General features: G+C 36.1%; 1 protein-coding gene across 5 annotated transcripts in view; it reads right to left on the bottom strand.

The window, feature by feature from the left end:
- CEP70 (centrosomal protein 70) overlaps positions 1-23,116 on the bottom strand; it is a 105,808-nt gene that overhangs the window by 24,771 nt on the left and 57,921 nt on the right. For 4 of the 5 annotated variants that reach the window (XM_032408613.1, XM_032408612.1, XM_032408610.1 and 1 more), the window contains 5 exons: positions 16,435-16,604; positions 11,302-11,358; positions 6,191-6,278; positions 5,994-6,082; positions 4,563-4,637 (listed from right to left, as the gene is read on the bottom strand). In XM_032408613.1, the coding sequence (XP_032264504.1) occupies positions 4,563-4,637; positions 5,994-6,082; positions 6,191-6,278; positions 11,302-11,358; positions 16,435-16,604 (479 nt within the window). The remainder of the gene's footprint in view (positions 1-4,562; positions 4,638-5,993; positions 6,083-6,190; positions 6,279-11,301; positions 11,359-16,434; positions 16,605-23,116) is intronic. The other variant, XM_032408614.1, reaches the window with a different exon arrangement.

Here is a 23,116-nt window from a genome sequence, read left to right as displayed (position 1 = left end):
TTCAATCTATCAACTCCAGTGCTACAACTCTGAAGGCAACTGTTTCTTTAGGAGAGAAGTCCAGCTCCAGGCTAAGATCCTACATGTTATCTTTCAGCCAATTACAAAGGCTCTGCCTAGAAAGCCTCATGGGGGAAAGCTGCCCTCCCACATCAGACTTGGAGCACAGCCTATGCACTGCAATCTGTGGAGGGAGCTGCTGTCTAGAACTCAGCCCCCCTTACTTCTCCCTTTCCTTGCAACTCCCACACCAGCATTATTAGTCCAGATGCCTCCATCCTGAGGCATCTTTATTGGGGTGACCCTAAGGTACTTTTCACTTCTCCTTATGGGGTGGGGGCAGTCTTAACTAACCTACTTTTCTCCACTCTCAGTATCTTCCACTCCCAGGCTCCCACTAGGCCCATGAAACAGCAGGAGTCTTTTGTGCAGGGCTCCTAGGCAGTGAGATGTTTCCTCCTATCAGTGCAGCATGTCATTCACTGACCCTTGCCTGGTGTCATTCCATAGAGGAAAATGGAACACTAAAAATGGAATACTTTTTGGCTGCTTACATTATAGTAGTAAGTGAATAAAGCCTTGATTGTTCATTTCAGCTTGGTTCACTGTCCTAACCACCTCGCCATACATCAACTCAACACTAGAGTGACAGGATTCTGATTCTGTTTTCGCCTAGCGAAATATAAATATCATTGAAATTAAATGGTAATGATTAGTGTAGTACCTTTATCTTGTACTGGCAGACCTATTTGATCACCTCCTAACAACCAAATTTTATGATCAACCTTGTTTGTAATATTAAACAAGAAAAGTCCATTTTTTTCCCACATCAAATAGACTCATTTGATATTGAAGGTGGTTAGTTGAAAGGCAACAAATCTAAAGCAAAAATTGAATTTTCTCAGGTTCTAAAAGTGAAAGAGAGAGCCTTTCCCCTCCTTTTCTTGTAGCATTTCCTTTGGAAAACTTGCAGTTGTAAATCCTTTCTCTGTGTCTTTAAGAAGTATGTAAATCTTTTTAAGATTTAAATAAGCCTCCTGCCAAGTTTACATCCTAGGAATGTCTTTCTTTCTTAGGAGCCTTTGAACCACCTTTTTGAAATGTAGACATCTCCCTGTTTCTGCGGTAGTTTAGCCTAGGCTCCTGGCTCTAGGTTGTAACTTGCTGCTGCTTATCATAAAAAAACACGGGAAGCTTTATTTTTCCCTAGGATAAAGACAATTCACATACAATATATGTAATGGATTGTACATGCCTGGCTATATAAAAGAATGAGATTTCCTTCTGGCTGTGTAATCTCTTTAGCAGACTGCCTATAATGTACATCACAGTCTGGTTGGATGTTTATTCAGTAATAAAACATTTTTTCTACATATATGGAGAGGATTCACTGGGCTGACAGGGTATTTTATTTTAAATTATTTGCCTAACATTTAGTTCTTTAGTTCTCTAACATTTATGTTCTTTAAAAGAACATAGTAGTTCTTTAAAAAATATTCTACCTCTGCCATTGCAGAAAATAAGAATTTGAAAAGTTTTACCTTAAAAAAATGTTTTTCATCAGGTGTTTTTTGGTTCTAATTAGTATGATGGTTAAGAGTTTGAGCTTTGGAGTCAGAATGACTGGGTACAGATCTAATTTCTTTCCAAGTTCTTCCACATACCATCTGTATGATTGTAGGCAAGTTATCTAACATTCCTAATTCCCTGTTTCCACATCTAGATTCTACAAAAGTTCCAAAGCTAAAAAAAAAATTATTAATTTTTTAAATTCCAAATTTAAATTTCTAAAGCACAATTAATTTCTTCAAAATTCAACAGAAAAATACAGCAGGGATTAATTCTGAATCATAATTTTAAAGGTTAATCGTGAAAAGTCAATCTAAAGACAATAACCCAAGGGGCGCCTGGATGGCTCAGTCGTGAAGTGTCTGCCTTCAGCTCAGGTCATGATCCCAGGGTCCTGGGATCGAGCCCCGCATCAGTCTCCCTGCTCAGCCAGAAGCCTGCTTCTTCCTCTCCCACTCCCCCTGCTTGTGTTCCCTCTCTCGCTGTCTCTCTCTCTGTCAAATAAATAAATAAAATCTTTAAAAAAAAATAAAAATAAAAAATAAAGAAAATAGCCCAAAATGAACAATAACAAAGAGATATACAGTCGATTCTTGTTATTTGTGGTAGTTATGTTCTATAAAGTCACCATAAACACTGAATTAGCAAAGATTGAGCCATTGCTCCTAGGGTTAATACAGTCAGTTTCCTGCATGCATCTGATAACATTTTCCTCAAGTGATCAATATATAAGCTTGTTTTATGTATGTCAATGTTTAAAAGCACCTTATTTAATATTGTTGATTAATTAACATTGAACTCATAATAGCACTATAACTCGTGCCTAAATGAAGTTTATCTAGCACATGTATTTTCTCTGTAAGCCACATCACAGCCTTCTTCCCACCCAGGAAAGGACACTACACAGTACTTCAACATTATGCTTAGTGGCCATCTTGGAGAAATCACCAACAAAAAGTGCAAAAATGCAAACAAACAAAAAAGTGGCACTATGACAACAAAAAGGATGCTTGTTTACAGTTATAAGAGCTGAAACAAGAGGACAGATCATCACCTTGTTCAACAGCTGGAAATGTGTATGTTGGGCATGTCCTCTCATGATCATCAAAGTGCCACAACTACTGATTTGAGGGTTAAAAATAAATTTCAGCAGGTAGGCAAATTCACAAATATGAAATCTGTGAATAATGAAGACTGACTACCTATCTCTACGTATACATAAGTGCACATATGTATATGTGTGTGTGTCTTCCCTAATATACTTGCCTTGAAGTGAGTAAAGTTCCTTTGAAGAGGATCAGGACATGCCACTCCAAAATATGCCATTTGACATAGGAAATGTTTTAAGCCAAAGGAATTTGAGACATGGCAGGTGCAGGAAAGGCTCTCTGACCTCCTCCTCCTCTCCTGAAGCAGATCATAAGACCCTCATGTAATAGGTGCCCTCCAATACCCAAAGGAAAGGAGCATCTTTATTTCTGGAGACAGAGGGACTCCAAGAAAGAATCTGAGTTTCCCCCAGTATACTTAACTCATACCCTTTTGTCCTATCATGTTTTTCTACAACTTTCCACTCTTCAACAAAAGTAGTATAAGAAGGCTCAGGCTTAACTGTTTCTTCAGGCTTTCATTTCCTTATGAAGACTTTCATATATTCACATATAACATCTATCTACACCTTCTCCTCTTTTTATCTCCTTTCATCCTCCTTTTCCCAGTTGCTTCTCAACCAGTTTTCCAATCTCATTTTGACACCAATAACTATCTAGTTATTCAGGCCTAAAACTTAAAGGAGTCTTGATTTTTTTTCCCCCTGAGCTGCCTATATCCATCCAATCCATCACCAAGTCCTATCAGCTCTACCTCCAATATTCCAGACACTTCTCACCTTTGCCACTACTGCCCTCTGTGACCATGTCACCACCACCTCTTGTCTAAACTCACACAACAGCAACTCTCATACTATTTTACACTTAGTACTTATACTACATCAAAATGGTCTTATTTATTTTTTTCATTGTCCTTCTCCCCTCATGTAATCTCCATGAGGTCAGGGACCTTACTATTTGGCTTATCACTGCAATTCCAGTACCCAGAATGCCAAGCAAATAGTAGGAAGTACTAAAGGTACCCAAAATACTAAGGAATAGTAGGAAGGGAAAAAAAGTGAACTAATGAATGCAGCCTTTCCAAACCTTCCATTTCTCTTTTCTTTTTTAGTTTTCCTTCTATCCTATCTTAATTTAACTTAGTATGTTAATCCTTGGATGTCCAGAATATTTGCCTTTCACAGTGGCATGTGTTGCCATGGGAAGGAAGAAACATAGTTGTCCCTGAAAATTGAATCAACTTATGCTAATACAAGTGACTTAATACATCTAATGCATATATTAACTCATATAGTTTTCAAAATATTTCCTCCCAATGCTCCCCACACTACCTCTTCAAGTCCCATTCCCTCGAATGAAAGAGTACACCAGGTAATCTTCAGAAAATACTACCAACTATTTAGGACCAACTTTTTCAAACTCCTCTGAGACTGTGCTTCTCAAAGTCAAGAAAAGTACAAGTGAGAGATGTGAATGGCTCACTGCATTCATTCTAGTACTTTTGAAGTGTGATAAGGCTGTGTATTATTCAGGTCACGACTAGCACCAACAAAAATTGGGGGCTTGTCATGTCTAATTTCAATGATTCACTTGCAATTCCTCTATGGTTTCCAAAGACAATGTTCTAGTTAAAATCTTTGCCCTTATTACATCAGGTAAATGCCCTTTTTTGTTCTTAAGATAAATATATAGCCAAATTCAACACAGTAGAAACTGTTTTTAAACTGTGGAACCAGAAATATCCTATTATGTCATTTCCCCCATCAGTCTGGTAATTTCAAGCTAAGGCCACTATGAGGTAAGCACGAAGTAAACTTACAGGTAATAAAAATAATATAATACAAAACCATAACGAATCTGTTAACTTTGGTAAGGTATAATTACTTGATGTTTTTCTTAAGGGCTTTCTCCAGTTTCTTCACCTGTTGTTTATAAAGTCTTAATTCATGCTGTGTGGGCCTGTAGAAAATAAATCACATTGAATGCATTCAGTTTATTGAGTAAAACTATAAGGATATTTAATAAATAAGGTATACCATGTTACTTGTCACAAATATGCTTATTAGAAACCTTAAAATAGGGCGCCTGGGTGGCTCAGTTGGTTAAGCGACTGCCTTCGGCTCAGGTCATGATCCTGGAGTCCCTGGATCGAGTCCCGCATCGGGCTCCCTGCTCGGCAGGGAGCCTGCTTCTCCCTCTGACCCTCCCCCCTCATGTGCTCTCTCTCTCTCATTCTCTCTGTCTCAAATAAATAAATAAAATCTTTAAAAAAAAAAAAAAAAAAGAAAAGAAACCTTAAAATATTTCATGACTGCCAGTGAGGTGTTTCTTGGCCACTGAATTTCTCCTTCCATGTATTCCCTGTTCAAAACTTTTTACCCATTTTGTTTGTTGTTAATCTATTACTTGTTTTTATAGTGAAATATTTCAAATGTACAGACAAGAAGAGAGAATAGTAAAATAAACAATGGTATACCCACTACTCGGCTTCACCAAAGTGAAATATTGACATATTTGTTTTCAATTTTTTTTTTTTAACTAAAACATTATACATATAGTTAAAACTCCATGTGTGTCCCTGTTAGGTAACCGCTATCCCAAATTCACTGTTCATTATTCCCATGCATGGTTTAAAATTTTTACTACATATTTATATAGCCACAAATTTACATATCATTATGTGGTAGGTTTTTTTAAACTTTATGTAAGTGGTTTCTACTTTAGGTATCAGTTCCTGCTCCATTTAAATATAATCTTTATGAGAACAAGTTATTTATTTTGGTCATTATATTACCCCAGAGCTTAGGACCACTGTCTAACTTATAAGAGGTACTCAACAAACACTTGTTAAATGAAAAAAATCTCAACAATGTTCGTTCCTTATTATTCCTTGTCAATGTACAGAATGTCATCCTTTTGTGGTGGCATGCTACATATAAATATACCTTGTTGTATGACATTTAAACTTTTTAGTTTTCTTCTCCTCTCACAACACAGGGATAAGATAGTAAGACATTATAAAGAAATTTGGGAATGTGAAACCTGCTGATATAAATCTGAATCTACTCTGCGTTCCCACCCAGTTTTATCTTTTTCAATGTGGGCTCCTATATTCTCACTTCCCTTCCCTACCTACGTGTGTTCTTGTTCCTTGCATCATATGAGATACAACTAACTAAAATGATTATAAAAAAGTATGAGGTTTCCAAGATTAGTTTTACAGTAAAGGAGCTGGAAAGATTCATTTAACACCCCAAATTCCAATATGTGTTTACTTTCTAAAAGTTAAATAAAGATTACTTAAGTTTCTCTCACCTGGTTTCCAAATCTTTTTGGAGATTCAGCTTTTCACTTAAAAGTGCATCAATCTTGGATTTCGATTCCTTGAGTTGATTCTGTAATGACTTCAACACATTTCATAGAAAAGTAGTTAACTTTCCTAGATTACTATTTTACTTCCTAGATTATTATTTTACTTTATAAAAAAGTAATTAGTCTTGTAGTCCCCTTACCATTAGAAGGCCTTTATAAGTTGGTGAGGCATCAAAACTTCTGTAGTCTTTTTCTTCTTCTGACGGACTTTCATTTTCTTTATATTGCCTGTGAAAAGATACATAGTGCGTACTTATGAAAAATCTATCTTCAAAGGGAAAAATACAGCTAACAAAAATCAACCCAATAAATGTCTGATAACCTAAACATGAATTAAAATTTAAGCCAAATTTCCTACTTGTTCTCAGAGAGAATGGTACTAGAACATACTACTACCCAGTATTACAGTACATATCTGTTCACTATCACCTTAAATTAAAACATAAGATCCATGTGGACCAGAACTTCGTTTTGTTCACCATTGCATCTCAACTGCCTAGAAGAGTATGGGGCATAAAGGGGGTGAAAAAACCACTTTTTGAATGAATAAAGAAACAAAGCACACTGTTTTTTCTTTCTAGTACTTTCAGGTCACCAAAAAACCTATACGAAAAAAATACACAGTATGAGTAGACGAGGCAACAGATTTAATAGTCCCAATTCAAGTCCTGACACCATTAACCCGATGCTATTTGAATAGATCAATCTCTCAGAATTTGTCTTCTGTCAGAGAAGTATCTATCACATCTACCTCACAGGATCGGTGTTAAAAGTAAGTAAAATATATTAAAGCACTCATGTCCAGGAAATCAGAAATGAACTTCCAAAGTTACCTGCTTCCATTATCCAAGACCATTTTTAAAATTTCTATCTAAAGAGAAAGATGGAATTAAACAAGGGAGCTTCACTTAACTACTAATTCACTATAGAACCATTTTCCCTAGGGTAATTTTTCAAGTGTCTCTGACATCTCAGAAGAAAATGTGAGCCTAATAGGTTTTATTCTTATGTTACTTTCCTTGGCTCTTCAACGTATCCACCAAGTCAGGGAAATACTAACAGAAATAACTAGCAATATATTTCATGTAATCTATATTGATGCAGTAACACTGGGTAAAAAAAAAAAGTAAAATTACATAGCTGAAAGCCTATCATTTTAAAATGTACTTTTCCTCTGTTTCAGAGATTATAGCACATTTGCAGTTTTCTAAGACATCCAACTTGTTAACTCTTGTATTCACATTTCTACTGCCTTGATTGCTGCTTCCTTCCCGAGTTTGCTCATATATGGAGACAGAAAGTAATACCAGTCCATAGTATTCTGAAACTCCCTTCACAAGACCCTCTGGAAGTCTTCCCAAACCTGTGCCCTAAATTAGAGTCCCCAGATAGTGTACCATAGGTGTGCTGTGCAAAAGAGTTATAGATATGGCAAGATATTCATCCCCCTCAGGCCTCAGGACAACTGGGTAGGGTTTAGGGTAGTCAGAGTTCTTGAACCAGGCACTCCCGATTGCAGCTTTGTGTGTACCCCAAGTGTGGTACAAAAACATCAATATTTGTGTTTCATAATGAGAAAAACTTTAGACAACACTGCGCTTAATAAACAGGCGTTAAGCAGGGGCTTTTGCCTCTGCAAGAGGCCCTGTCCCATCTGTCTTCTTCCCTTGGTCTTGCTCCCCTACCTCTACAGGTACATACCTCCTTCTCCTGTGCTTCCTGTGTATCCTATGTAGGCCTCCAAATCCCTCATTTTCTCTCCTGTTTCAGCTCTTTCATCTCTCAACTCTTTCATCTTCTTTTCTTTAGTAATGTAATACTTATCAATCATACCCTCCTTTTACACTACTCCTGCTCCTTCAAGTGATAATAATACCCTATTTATAGATCTCAAAATTCACCTTGAAGTTGCTACAATCTCACTATCAAGTTTGTACTCACTCTTAGAAAGGAGACTATGGGGGTCTATAAAGTCAGTGAACCCTGAAAAACCCTCCTCTTTGGAGACTCTTCATCATTGCAAAGTATAAATGACTTCTAATTTTTTCATCTGTAAGATTATTTATAATGTAGCTCCTATTTTCTTCCTATCTCCTTCTTCCTTAGTGAGAGACATTCAATCCAAATATCTGGCCTGAGCAAGGTTTTTATAAGCCAAACTATCTCACTTCAGCTAGGCCAGTGATGACAGGATTGCTAAGTGAAAAGGGAATTCCTTTCTGCCAACGTTCTCATTCCTCAACCAAATTCAACACTCCTCCCCAAAATGGACTCAATCCTTTTATCATTTATAGTCAGAGAACCCCACTTTGCACAACTTCAGAGGCAACTTCTCATACTATATCCCACATGACGGATTTCAAATGATGGCTATGCTAAATCTTCTCTACTTTTACTAAAAACCCAAACTCCATCATATATCAAGTCAGCAATCAGCAAGCTGCTGCCTGTGGGCTACATGCAGGCTGTGGATTTTTGTAATTAGAGTTTTACAGAACACAGCCATGCCAATTCATTTACATATCACCTGTGGCTGCCTTTGTGCTACAAGAGCAGGCTTGAAGAGTTGTGAGATTATACAGCCTAAAATGCCTATAATATTTACTGTCTGGCCCATTACAGAAAAGTTTGCAAACACCTAAATCTAGATTAGAATTTACTAAAGACATAGCCCAAAGGTTGCAATTGATATTGTTTGGACCATATAATATTTTTGTTTTTTCTTTTTAAATTTTTTATGACTCCAGTTGACATACAATGTTACATTAGTTTCAGGCGTACAACATAGTGATTCAGCTTCTCTGTATGTTCTCTATGCTCACAAGTGTAGCTCCCTTCTATCACCACACACTATTACAATATCATTGACTATATTCCCTACGCTTTCCCTATTATTCACATGACTTATTCATTCCATAAGTGGAAGCCTCATATCCTTCTCTCCTTACCCATTCTGGCCACCGCCCACTCCCCTTTTCTCTGGCAACCATCAGTTTGTTCTCTGTGGACCATAAAATATTTTTTAAATCATTAATTGTGAGTATTAAAAACCTGATTTCATTTATAAATCTCGACAACCCAGCAAATCTAGCCACCCTGACTCACATTCTTACAAGGTATCAGCTGGTGAGAGTGTGTCAGTACCGGCCCCTTCAGACAGATGGTAGCTAGCCGGCCAGTTTGCCACAGTCCTCACCTCGCCTGCTGCACTCACTTTCATTATTTTCTTGATTGTGTAAGCTTAAGTGTGCAACCTTTCAAGCCATTAAAGTCTTCATTTACCTTCTCTTTACTCTTACATACTATGACTATCCATTTTAGTGTCAAGTTGGCTAGGCTCTGGTGCCCAGCTGTTTGGTCAAACACCAGCCTAGATATTGCTATGAGGCATTTTTTAGATATGATTAACATTTAAATCAAGAGACTTTAAGTAAAGAATCTTTCATAATGTGAGTAGGCCTCATGCAATTAAAGGCCTTAAGAACAAAGACTGAGACCCACAACAAGGAACCCTTCCCTGGGTCTCTGGCCTGCAGGCCTGCCTCACAATTACAACCAACTCCTTTAAATTAAATTTTTCTACCCATATAAATGTACATCCTATTGGTTCTGTTTCTCTTGAGAATCCTGACTAATCTACATATCTATAACCTCATCACCCAGTTTTTCTGTATTAAAGGAAAAAGTGTCTTCCTTCTTTCCAAGGCAAATGATGCCTTCTCATTCATTTACAGCCTACTTGGTCCAGTATGTGAAAGACTGCTCTCTATAGATTACTACGTCTATCTATAATATACCAACAAATGCCTTGAACTCCAGCCAAACTGGTTTAATCACAGTGCCATAAAAAAACTACACTTTCGTATCTATGCACTTTTGCTCATAGCATCCAAGCGGTCTAAAATGACTACCTTTTTTGCCTTTCTACTTTCCCAAATTTTACTTATCCTTCAAGCTCAAGCACAACCCTCATTTGCTTTGTAAAGGCTTCTCTGGTCACTCCACCCAAAACTATTTTGTTCTTGTTCTAAACTCCTATATTACTGTCTGCACAATTTTTAATAATTACTCTATAATGACATTATGTGTATTAGTGTGTTTTAATCTCCTATTATTTTTCTTAATTATTAATGTGTTTACATTTTATCTCCCTTACTAGACTGTAAAATCTTAGAAGGTAAGAATCATATCCAAAACTTTGTCTCATCTCTGTAGAATCTAACACCATGCCTATCAAAAAAAAGACACAGTTTCATTTGGAAATCAGGAGGTCTCTGAAGTTACTTGATATAATGCTACTTTCTGAATAGAATGAAACAAGGAATTGCTCTATCATTAGTTGTACTCTTCTTGTCTTCCCTTCCTCCCTTTTTCACTTCTTTCTCCCCTGCATGCTGGGTTTTGTTGGTTGGTTGGTTGTTTTTTTGTTTTTGTTTTTGTTTTTTTAGAGTCCCCAAGGTGCTAGAAGGAATCAGCAACCAGCACAGCTCTGCCATTTGTCCTGCTGTGTTTCTGGAAAGTCATTATTCTTGGGGAGAGAATACAAGAATGTACACCTGACAAAAATGGAGAATTTATCTGCATTGTTTATTACGGTATCCTAAGTACCTAAAACAACATGGCACGAGGTAGGTGCTCAAATATTTGTTAAAAGAATTATTCCATCTATAAACAATGAAACAAAACAGTTGTTTTAATGACCTTAAAGCATTATTTGGATTATTTGGCCTTAGATATCCCTCAGTTATTTTAGGTTAATCAAAGACCATTATCTTTATCTTTACCCTTATTTTTTTAATCAGAGGTGACAAGTGTGTTTTACTCTATATGTTTGATTTTTCACTAAGACAGTTTGTCTTTATCTCCTATAAATCTGCACACTAATTATGGTGCACTTCGGTGGGCAGCTAGTCTAATCCTATGCAGTCTGTGGATATACTCAGTAACTGTCCAGTGGCTAGATGACAACAGTAGACAAATTATAATGCTTCAACAAACTAAAACAAATACTATTTCTTCTGTGACAAATATTTTGGTGATTATTAAATATGAATATTTTAAAATGAATGCAACAATACATTTTAACATAAAAAGTAAAAGTCTTCAAAATCTTTATAAAAAAAGAAATTCATAGTTACATATTAGGTAGATTTCCAAAGCATATTTAAAGTTTCAAAAGACTATAAAAACTTTTGGTGTGATTCATGACTGGGTAATTAACTTTAAAAATTGTAAACAGGATTACACTTACCTTTGTTTATGCAATTTTCTAATTTTACATTCATAGTAATCAATTAGGCAAAGCAACCTAGAAAACAGAAGATAAACTAAATTTTCAAAATGTGGAATTGGACCATTTACTATACTATTCTCTCTACATAATTTCAAATTACAGCAATAAAGGTACAGGTTATCTAGCAAGTTTTTAAAAAAAAATTTAAATGATTTTTGTCAGAAGTATTATACTAAGCCATATATTTTAATTTTGAAGTATGGATTTTAAAATAACCACAAACATTATATCTCAACATATTAAATGAATATTTTCTTTGTCCCAGTTCTACCTCTAGCAACTGCTTCCACAGAAATATTTGTTCGAACTTATAACTCAAAATGAACAAAGTTGTTCACTGCACCATTATTTACAAGGGTGAAAACCCAGAAACATTGTAAATGTTGTAAATGTTCTTCAATAAGAGAAAAGTTAAATAAATAATGACACATCCACTCTTTGGAAGACAATGAAGTGTAGAAGAAATAATATATGTAAATTTGTATGTCCTAATAAAAATTGATAAGGAAAAAAAGAGCCAAATGTAGAGTATTACTTTATTTGTGTTTTATTTATTTATTTTTTAAGATTTTATGTATTTATTTGACACAGAGAGAGAGCACAAGCAGGGGGAGCTGCAGAGGGATAGGGAGAAGCAGGCTCCCTGGGGCTCGATGTGGGGCTTGATCCCAGGACCCTGGGATGACAACCTGAACCAAAGGCAGTTGCTTAACCAACTGAGCCACCCAGGCGCCCCTCTATTTTTGTTTTAAAAAGAAGTAATTGTATGTGAAGTTGTATTTGTATTGCATAAAAACTCTGTGAGTTCTTAACTGGGTGATAATACCATAACCTAGGGGATAGTCTTGGTTGTCACACTGACTAGTTGGGGAGGGCACAGGATGCTAAAAGTTCATCAACAAACTGACAGCTATACTACACAAAGAACCATCCCACCCAAAATGTCAATGGCACTCCTATTGTTAAACACTAGGAAGGACACAAACCAAACTATCAAAAGTGATTATCTCTGGAATATGGGAAATAGGAGGAGTAAGCAGATATATTTTACTTTAATGCTTTTATATTGTTTGAAATTTTATAAACCTGTACTGCTTTTGTAAATTAAAAAATCCTCAAAGAAAAAAATAACACTATGTTTCCACATGTTATTTTTTTTTTTTTTAGAAAAAAAAAATTTTTTTTTAAGATTTTACTTATTCATCTGAGAATGAGAGAGAGAACACGAGAGGAGAGAGGGTAAGAAGCAGAAGCAGACTCCCCGCTGAGCAGGGAGCCCGATGCGGGACTCGATCCTGGGACTCCAGGATAATGACCTGAGCCGAAGGCAGTCGCTTAACCAACTGAGCCACCCAGGCGCCCTCACATGTTATTCTTCTTAAAGCAAGAATTTATACTATTTCCCCATCTTGGGAAACTTCCTCTTTTTTTCAGAGCTAATTCAACCAATTGTGCTTTTAATATTTCAACTTTCTGGATTATTCTTTCTCTCAATCTTTCTCCATCTCAACACATACCAGCTTTCATATTATCCTGTAAAAATGCTTTAATTTCCTTTATATCCTTCAAAAACCCTCTCACCCCCGACTACCCCCCTTACACTACCATTTCATCTCTATCTTTTCCTTCACAGCAAACTTCATTCATTCTGATTGTTACCGAATAAATTAAATAAATTTTTAGGGAGGACTTAATTGTGTGTCAAACTGAGAATTCTGAGTAAGACAGTGAGAAGGCAAACACTGATGAGGAAGCATGTAACACTTCTTATCACCTCTCCTTCCTGAAATACTTTTGTTCCTTAGTTATTCTGACATCCAAATGTAACTCCTCTTCTGCCTACTTTCTTCCTTTATCTGAAATATGGAAGTTCTCTGGAGTTTGACCCTTCTAACTACAGGCCTGATATCTCTACACGGCTGACAAAAGGTGCCTAAGCACATGTCCATAAATGAATTCATCATTTTCCATCCCTCTTCCCCAAACGCAGCTTGAAATCTGGCTATCTTTGACTCCTGTCCTTCTTTCAGTATCTACAGCCAGTTAGTCTTGACAATTCCTATCTTATCAATAGCTCTCCTTTCTTTTGGCCCTAATTCAGGCCTTTGCAATCTCCAACCTTGGCTATTACAAGAGATTATTAACTTGTCTTTCTATCTCTGGGTTTAATCTCTTTGATCAGAAATCTTGGGGTCTTGGGGCACCTGGGTGGCTCAGTCATTAAGCGTCTGCCTTCGGCTCAGGTCATGATCCCAGGGTCCTGGGATGGAGCCCCGCATCGGGTCCCCTGCTCAGCAGGAAGCCTGCTTCTCCCTCTCCCACTCCCCCTGCTTGTGTTCCTGCTCTCGCTATCTCTCTCTTTGTTAAATAAATAAATAAAATCTTAAAACAAAACAAAACAAAAAAAACCTTTCCCTTACCTCTGCCTACTAAAATTCTATAGTTCCTAATAATCTAGTTTGTAAGTTATCTCCTTCATGAAGCCTTTCTGGTCATTACCATATTCCTCAAAGGAAACGAATCTCTCCTGTCATGCCCACTTAGTATCCTATTTGCCCCATCACTGTAGCACATACCACTATCTGCCTTGTATTTTACTTACCTCAGTATGTGTCTATCTACCCAGTTAGACTATCAGATCCATAAATGGCATGAAACATAGTTTTACTCATCTGTGTATGTTCTATATTGTTTTTCCCAATGCCTTTGTAACTTTTTTTTTGCCTTTCTAACTTTTAACAATAGTTGTAGTAGTTACAACTCATGTATTTCTAATAAGGTTAATTCACAATTTTTAAGTTCTGTGTCTCAAACTGAAAATTAGCTTTATTAAAAATCAAATCGAATAGAGAATCTCTAGGTCATCAGATAAATTCACAACTGAATAGCTTGACTTCATATGGTACATGATAAGTTATCTCAATGCTTCTCTTTTACTCACTGTCTGACTCACTCAAATTGGCTGGTTTTTGTACTTGTTTTCATTCCCCTTCCTCCATGTCTCTTACTCCCCTATTTCTCCCACTGTAATTGTCTCTCTTTCCTTCTTTTTGTTCTTCCTTACTCTTATTTTTCTTTCTCTGCTTCTCCCTTTTCAAAATTTATTCACACTTATCTCTATTTTTATGGTATTTTAATTGTAATTTTTAAATTTTTGTCCTTGTTCTTCCTTCAAAAGGATGAAAATTATATGTGTGTATTCTTTCTTAAATAATTATCAAAATCTATAGTCTTAACTTGTTTTTAATTTATATGAGACCTCATTTATTTTTATAGTAAAATAGAAATACCTAGTTAGTAAAGATCCCCAGTCCTACTATGTAAATACTTAAGACTAGTTAGAATGTAATTAGTTTATACTATTAAGTGAAAAAAACATGGTGCTACCTTTTATACAAAAAGGGGAAATATGAATATAATATCCATACTGCTTGTATTTGCTAAAGATAACACAAAACATTTAAAATTACCTAGAGGGGAAGGTAAGGAATGGGGTCAAGGGGACAGAAATGAAAACACAACTTTTCTGAATATAAATAATTACTTTTGACTTTGGAATTGTATCAATGTCTTACATATTCAAAAGCAAATGGAAAATAAAAAAGCAATCCCTAAACATTGAAAACAAATTGAAACATATCTAACTGTATATTAATTTGGTGACACAAACATACAAAGAAATATTTCAAGATATTTTAGAACACTGTATTTGTATCCTATAATATATTATTAATGTCAAAGATAATTGCAAAGAAATTTAAATTTCATAAAGTAGACTTATTGTTAGCAGTAATTATGGTATTATTTTGAAGCTATTTTTATATGTTATATAATAAAGCAAATAAATATTTATATAATGTTGTTCTTAGGAATAAGGATTTCTAGTATAAAAGGAAAGTTACAATAGAATCAGAGTTTAAATAAAAATCCTGTAATGTTAACTTCAGCTGGAAAAAAATTAATGATTTGTTTTTTCCCAGAAATATACATAATTCCTTGTACTCTTCTAAAAAGTCCTAAACCAATGACAACATAATAAACATTATAAGCATGACAAGCAACCCCAACACCAAACTGTGGTCTCTAAAAACCATTCCTGACTAAAAGAAATATCTAATTAATTAATCTTAAATTTAATTTAGTTAATTCTAAATGTTTAGTGTTAGCTTTAACAAATATCTGAATTCATCCCCAAAAGAGCTCTGGGGAAAAAAAAAAAAAATGTATAAAATATGCCTTCTGCCTAAAAGTAAGAAATCCAACAAAGATTAATGAGGTTGGGTCAAAAGTGTATAATACCAACATGAAGAAGTTCCCACTGGCCAAAGACAGAATAATATGATCATTAAAATCCAGGAGTTAATAATAACATTTGAAAAAAGAGAGGATAGCCACAAACAAACAAAAAATCGTATTGCTTATCACTGGAAATCGTAAGGGCATCAACTCCTTACTCTAAAGAGTGGGAATTAAAATGAAAGAACTGAGCATTAATTCTACCTTCCCTGTAACAAACCACATAGGGCAACCAAACAGCCCCTAGTCAAGAGGAAAAGCTTTTTTTAATGGAAGAATTCAGGGGTGGGGGGGGACGACAAGAGAACTGAAAACTCACCATCTTGCAAAATCATCAATTGGGTAAACCATTAGATGAAGGAATGATGGGGAATTTTATAGTGGAAGGAGCAGATTACTATTTAACCCCCTGAACAATCTTAGCATCCTTAAGAGTAAGTCAACTAGACAATACGTGCCTCCTGATATGTTACAGTTAGAAGCATACATTACCACCTATGAAGTATTTTGCCAAAAAATATTTGTATCTGAATTTAGCTCTAACTTCCAGTTTAGAGAAATAGAGGAGACAAAGGAATAAATTAAATGACCCAGTAAGGAAGCAAAATCTAGCATGAACTTCTCCAGGCCAAATGACTAGTTTCTTCCTTGGGGGGACGGGGTGGGGGGGCAGCAGAGAAGAGTGAAAGGAAGACTCCTCCAGTTTATAAGAGATATAACCATTCCCAAGCATAAAATCTGTTTAAAAAATGATAGTGAATCTAGCTACGTATCAGTTTATATAGGAAACATTACTGTCTATCCAAGATGGTATGAGGAACTCTTTTGCAGAGATAAGCAAACACTCTGTTTTGAGTGACAATGCGCTCTTCCTCCTCCTTTGTTAATCTATAGATATCCTTTTGCAAAGAAGCAATAGTCTCTTGTTGCTCCATTCGTTTTTCCTTATAATGCTGACATTTTGCCTGTAAGAAATTTTTCAAAAAACATAATTATGATACGTACATTTAGGACATGGTGTCCTAACAATATTGTCCACAAAGCCATCTTCAGTTTCTACTGAGATGCTTCATTCAAGAACTTCAAGAACTGTTTTTAAATGGGTGCAAGCTCCAAAAACATTAATAAGTCATAAACACAAAAAATATAACAAGTAAAACAGGAAAAATATAGTTTATAATTAATCACATGCATTCAAGTTTTTGTAATAAGTAAAGGAACTCCATAAAACTGATATAATTTCATGTATAGGTTTAGATGAAAATAATAATCAGGAAGGGACCAATATTAAGGATGTTAAAAAGAAAGAGGATTTAGAAACAAACTGAGGGTTTCAGAGGGGAGGGGGGTGGGGGGATGGGGTAACACGATGATGGGTATTAAGGAGGGCACATGTGGTGAGCACTGGGTGTTATACACAACTAATGAATCACTGAACACTACATCAAAAACTAATGATATACTATATGCTGGCTAATTGAACATAATAATAAAAAAAGAAATATAATATAAAAAAAAGAAACAGTATTTAAAATTCAGATTCTTAAGTGATGATTCAGGATTTCAGATGGTTTGATCACCTTAGGCAATTATGCAATATGGAAGACAGTAAACTCAGAGTAACTCCCTAATCAGGATTTATTATTAAGAAATAATATATACCCCAAGATTTATACAAAGGAATATAAATCTTGGATACTCTTTTCCTTGTCTTCAATGAAATATCACTGGCCTGGTTTCCCTTTATTCCCTAGCTTCAATCCTTCAATGTCCCTTGAAAGCTCATTATCAATAGCACCACCATTGTTGTTATTAATATACTTTTTATTAAGTTCAATGAGAAATCCCATCCCCATCTAATCTGTATATAACTAAGACATACCATTTTCAGAAGAGAATGCCTTGTCTAAGCACATGTTCACCTGCCCATAGTGTCAAGTTTTCTGAGACTTAGATAACCTCAAAGGGAAAAGGGGACTCAGCTTCTGATACCATAACAACTCCCCGTAACCAGTGATCATCTGCCTCAGCCCCAACCTGGAAGCCAGGTATTTGCTGTATAGCCAAGTGATGTGGGTCCCTGTTCCACCTGTATCTATACAGTAGCCATAAAACTAGAACTAATAATTCAGTTTTGCAAGGTTGTAGGTGTAAGAGCAATATACAAGAATCAACTGTATTTCTCCTAAGTTATTCTATGAAGCCAACATTACCCTGATACCAAGCCAGACAACACAAGACAAGAGAACCACAAACCAATATCCCTTAAAAACACTAATGCAGATAATCCCCAACAAAATACTAGCAAACCAAATTCAGCAGCATATTAAAAGGACTGTACACCAGGACCAAGTGAGATTTATTCCTGGAATGCAAGAATGACTGAACATACGAAAAATCAGGGGTGCCTGGGTGGCTCAGATGGTTAAGCGTTTGCCTTTGGGCTCAGGTCATGATCTCCAGGTCCTGGGATTGAGCCCCACATCGGGCTCCCGGGTCAGCAGGGAGTTTGCTTCTCCCTCTCCCTCTGCCTCTCCCCCTGCTCATTCTCTCTTTCCCTCTCTCTCAAATTAATAAATAAAATCTTTTAAAAAAACATATGAAAAATCAAATGTAATACACACTAACAGAATGGAGGAAAAAAACATATGATCATCTCAACTGATACAGAAAAAGCATTTGACAAAATCCAATACCTTTCATGATAAAAACACTCAACAAACTAGGAATAAAAGGAAACAATCTAAACATAATAAAAGCCATTTAGGAAAAACCCACAGTGAACCTCATACTCAATAGTGAAAGACTGAAAGCTTTTCCTCTAAGATCAGAAACAAGGTAAAAATGCCTGCATTTGCTACTTGTATTCCACATAGTACTGGAAGTCCTAGTCAGAGTAATCAGCCAAGAAAGAAAAATAAAAGGCATCCATTTTGGAAAGAAGTAAAATTATATTTGCAGATGATATGATCTTATATGCAGAAAATCTAAAGTGTCTACAAAAAAAAAAAAAAACCTGTTAGGACTAATAAATGAATTCAGCAAAGTAGCAGGATATGAACTCAACACAGAAAAATCAATTGCATTTCTATACACTAACAATGAACAATCCAAAAGGGAAATTAAGAAAACAATTCCAGAGACGCCTGGGTGGCTCAGTCAGTTAAGCTTTCAACTCTTGATTTCAGCTCAGGTCATGATCTCAGGGTTGTGAGATCGAGCCCCATGTTGGGCTCCACACTCAGCGGGAAGTCTGCTTGAGATTCTCTCTCTCCCTCTGCCCCTACCCCCCCCCCACTCTCTCTCTCTCAAAATAAATAAATAAATCTTAAAAAAAAAAAAAAATTTCATTTACAATAGCATCAAAAAGAATAAAATAGAAATAAACCAAGAAGTCAAAAGACTTATACACTGAAAATTACAAAAGGCGGCTGAAGGAAAGCAAAGAAGACACAGACGAATGGAAAAACATTCTGTGTTCACAGACTGGAAAACTTAATATCGTTAAGAGGTCAATACTACCCAAAGTGATCTACAGATTCAGTGCGACCCCTATCAAAATCCCAATGACATTTTTTGCAGAAACAGAAAAATCGGTCCTAAACTTCATATGGAATCTCAAGGGACCCCACACAACCAAAACAATCTTGAAAAGGAAAAAAGTTAAAGCTCTCACACTTCCCGATTTCAAAGTTTACTACAAAACTACAGTAATCAAAACAGTGTGATACTGGCATAAAGACAGATGTATATACTAATGGAGTAGAACAGAGAGCCCAAAAATAATCCTGTGGATATATGATCACATTATTTTCATCAAGAGTACCAAGACCACTCAATTAGAAAATAACAGGCTTTGTTGTTGGAGAAACCAGATATCTACATGCAAAAGAATTAAGTTGGACCTTTATCTAACACCATATACAAAAAAATTAACTTAAAATGGATCAAAGATCTAAATATATGAAATAAAACTTTAAAACTCTTAGAAGAAACACAGGACAAAAGCTTCATGACACTGCATTTGGCAATCATTTCTTGGATAGGACACAAAAAGCACAAGCAAGAGAAAAAAAATAGATAAATTGGACTTCATCCAAATTTAAAACATTTGTGCATCAAAGGACACTATCAGCAGAGTAAAATGACAGCCCACAGTATGAGAGAAAATATTTTCAAATAATATATATAAGGAGTCAGTATCCAGAATAAAGACCAACAACAAAATCCAATTAAAAAACAAGGAAAGGACTTGAATAGACATTTCTCTAAAAAACATACACAAATGACCAATAAGCACCTGAAAAGAATGCTCAACATCACTGACCATTAGGAAGATGCAAATAGAAACCAGAATGATACCTCTTCACACCCATTAGGATGGTTACTATTGAAAACACAACAAAATCGAAAATAACGGGGCTCCTGAATGGCTCAGTCGGTTAAGTGTGCCTTTGGCTCAGGTCATGATCCCAGGGTCCTGGGATCGAGCCCCACGTCGGGCTCCCTGCTCAGTGGGGAGCCTGCTTCTCACTCTCCCTCTGCCTGCCACTCTCTCTCTCTGTCAAATAAATAAATAAAATCTTTAAAAAAAAAAAAAAAGAAAGGAGGGCACCTGGGTGGCTCAGTTGGTTAAGCGACTGCCTTCGGCTCAGGTCATGATCCTGGAGTCCCGGGATCGAGTCCCGCATCGGGCTCCCTGCTCGGCAGGGAGTCTGCTTCTCCCTCTGACCCTCCCCCCCTCTCATGGGCTCTCTCTCATTCTCTCTCTCTCAAATAAATAAATAAAATCTAAAAAAAAAAAAAAAATTAAAAAAAAATAAAATAAAATAAAATAAAAAAAAAGAAAGGAAATAACAAGTGTGGGTAAGGATGTGGAGAAACTGAAACTTTAGTGCATTGCTAGTGGAAATGTAAAATGGTACAGCAACTCCAGAGAATATATTGCAGTTCCTCAAAAAATTAAACATAAAATTACCATATGACCAACAAATTCCCCTTCTGGATATAAACCCAAAAGAACTGAAAGCAGGGACTTGAATAGCCATTTGTATACCCATGTTCACAGCAGTATTATTCACAATAGTCAAGGGTGAAAACAATCCAAGTGTCTACTGATGGATTAATGGATAAACAAAATGTGGTACATATACACAAAAGAATGTTATCTGGCTTTAAAAAGGAAATTCCAACACACGCTACAACATGGGTAAATCTTGAAGACATTTTGCTAAAATGAAATAAGTCAGTCACAAAAGGACAAATATTATAGGATTCCACTTATATAACATATCTACAGTAGTCAAGTAACAAGACAGAAAGTAGAATGGTGGTTGCCAAGAGTTGCAGGTAGCAAAGAATGAAGAGTTACTGTTTAATGAGGATGGTGTTTCAGTTTGGGAAGACGAAAAAAGTTCTGTAGATGGATGGTGAGGAAAGATGCACAATAACATGAATGTACTTAATGTCACTGAAGTGTATATTTTTAAATGGTAAAGTTTATGTTATGTATAATTTACCACAACAGAAATCAATTTCTCTGTATATACTAGCAATGAACAGTAAGAAATTAAACAGAAAATTGGAGCATCTGGCTGGCTCAGTTGGAAGAGCATATGACTCTTGATCTAGGGGTCTTGACTTTGAGCCCCACACTGGGTAATAGAGATTACTTAAAAATAAAATCTTTAGGGGCGCCTGGGTGGCTCAGTCGTTAAGCGTCTGCCTTCGGCTCAGGTCATGATCCCAGGGTCCTGGGATCGAGCCCGGCATGGGGCTCCCTGCTCCGCGGGAAGCCTGCTTCTCCCTCTCCCACTCCCCCTGCTTGTGTTCCCTCTCTCGCTGTGTCTCTGTCAAATAAATAAATAAAATCTTTTTTAAAAATTTAAAAAATAAAAAATAAAATCTTTAGGGTGCCTGGGTGGCTCAGTTGGTTAAGTGCCTTCGGCTCAGGTCATGATCCCAGGGTCCTGGGATGGAGTCCCACATCAGGATCCCTGATCAGTGGGGAGTCTGCTTCTCCCTCTATCCCTTCCCCCTGCTCGTGATCTCTCTCTCAAGCACTCTCTCTCTAATAAATAAAATCTTTGAATAACTAATTAATTAAAATAAAATAAAAATCTTTAGGGGCACCCGGGTGGCTCAGTCGGTTAAGTGCCTGCCTTTGGCTCAGGTCATGATCCCAGTTGGGATCCAGCCCCACATTGGGCTCCCTGCTCAGCGGGGAGCCTGCTTCTCCCTCTCCCTCTGCCACTCCCCCTGCTTGTGCTCTCTCGCTCTCCCTCTCTCTCTCAAATAAATAAATAAAATATTTGAAAATAACTTTAAAAAAAGAAATTAAAAAGAAAGTACAAGCATTTACAATACCATTAAAATACTGAATAGAGATAAATCTGATAAAGCATGTGAAAGACCAGTGTACCCCAAATTACAAAACACTGCTAAGAGGGGGCACCTGGGTGGCTCAGTCTGTTAAGCATCTGACTCTTGATCTCAGCCCAGGTCTTGATCTCAGGGTCCTGAGTTCAAGCCCTGTGTAGGGCTTAAAAAACAACAACAACAATAACAACAAAACAAAAAAACATTGCTGAGAGAAATTAAAGACCTAAACAAATAGAAATATCATGTTCATGGATCACAACATTCAATATTGTTAAAACGCCATTCTCCCTGATTGGATCTATGTACTCAATAAAATCCCAGCAGGCTTTTTTTGTAGAAATCAACAAGCTAATTCGAAAATTCACACAGAAATGTAAAAGACCTAAAATAGCCAACACAACATTGACAAAGAAAAATATAAAAGACTTACAAGTGCCTGATTACAAGATTAACAGTAATCAAAACAGTGTGGTACTTCCATAAAGACAGATACATATATCAATGAAATAGAACAGAGAGTCCAGAAGTAGACCCACACATACAAACATTGATTTTCACCAAAAATACAAAGGAATCTGGTAGAGAAGGATACTCTTTAACAAATGGTGGTAGGACAACTGGATACTGCGACCTTGGGCTAGGTACCATTTTTTTAGATACAAACCAAAGGCATGATCTATTAAAAAAAATTGATAGGTTGAACTTCATCAAATTTAAGAACTTAAGCTCCTTGAAGAACACTGAAAAAATGAAGGTAAGTCACAGGCAGTTTCTTAAAAAGTTAAATATATACTTATCATACATTCAGCAATTATAGCCTTAGGTATCTAGTGAAGAGAAATAAAAACATGTTCACAGGAAGAGTTGAACACAAATGTTAGTAAGTTTTATTTGGAATAGCCAAAAACTGGAAACAACTCAAAAAGTACACTAACAGGTAAATACACTGCGGTATATCCATACAATGGAATACTTATCAGTAATAAAAAAAGTATTACCTATTGATACATCCAGCAATATGAATGAATCTTGAAATAATTGAGTGAAAGATGACTAGATAGCTGATTTTGATAGAGTAGGCAGTTAGCTAAATAAG

The sequence above is a fragment of the Phoca vitulina genome, unplaced genomic scaffold (genome assembly GCF_004348235.1).
Source record: "Phoca vitulina isolate PV1807 unplaced genomic scaffold, GSC_HSeal_1.0 scaffold10, whole genome shotgun sequence".
Lineage (NCBI taxonomy): Eukaryota > Metazoa > Chordata > Mammalia > Carnivora > Phocidae > Phoca > Phoca vitulina.
The sequence above is the reverse complement of the archived record's forward strand: the minus strand, read 5'-3'. Positions and strand labels throughout refer to the sequence as shown.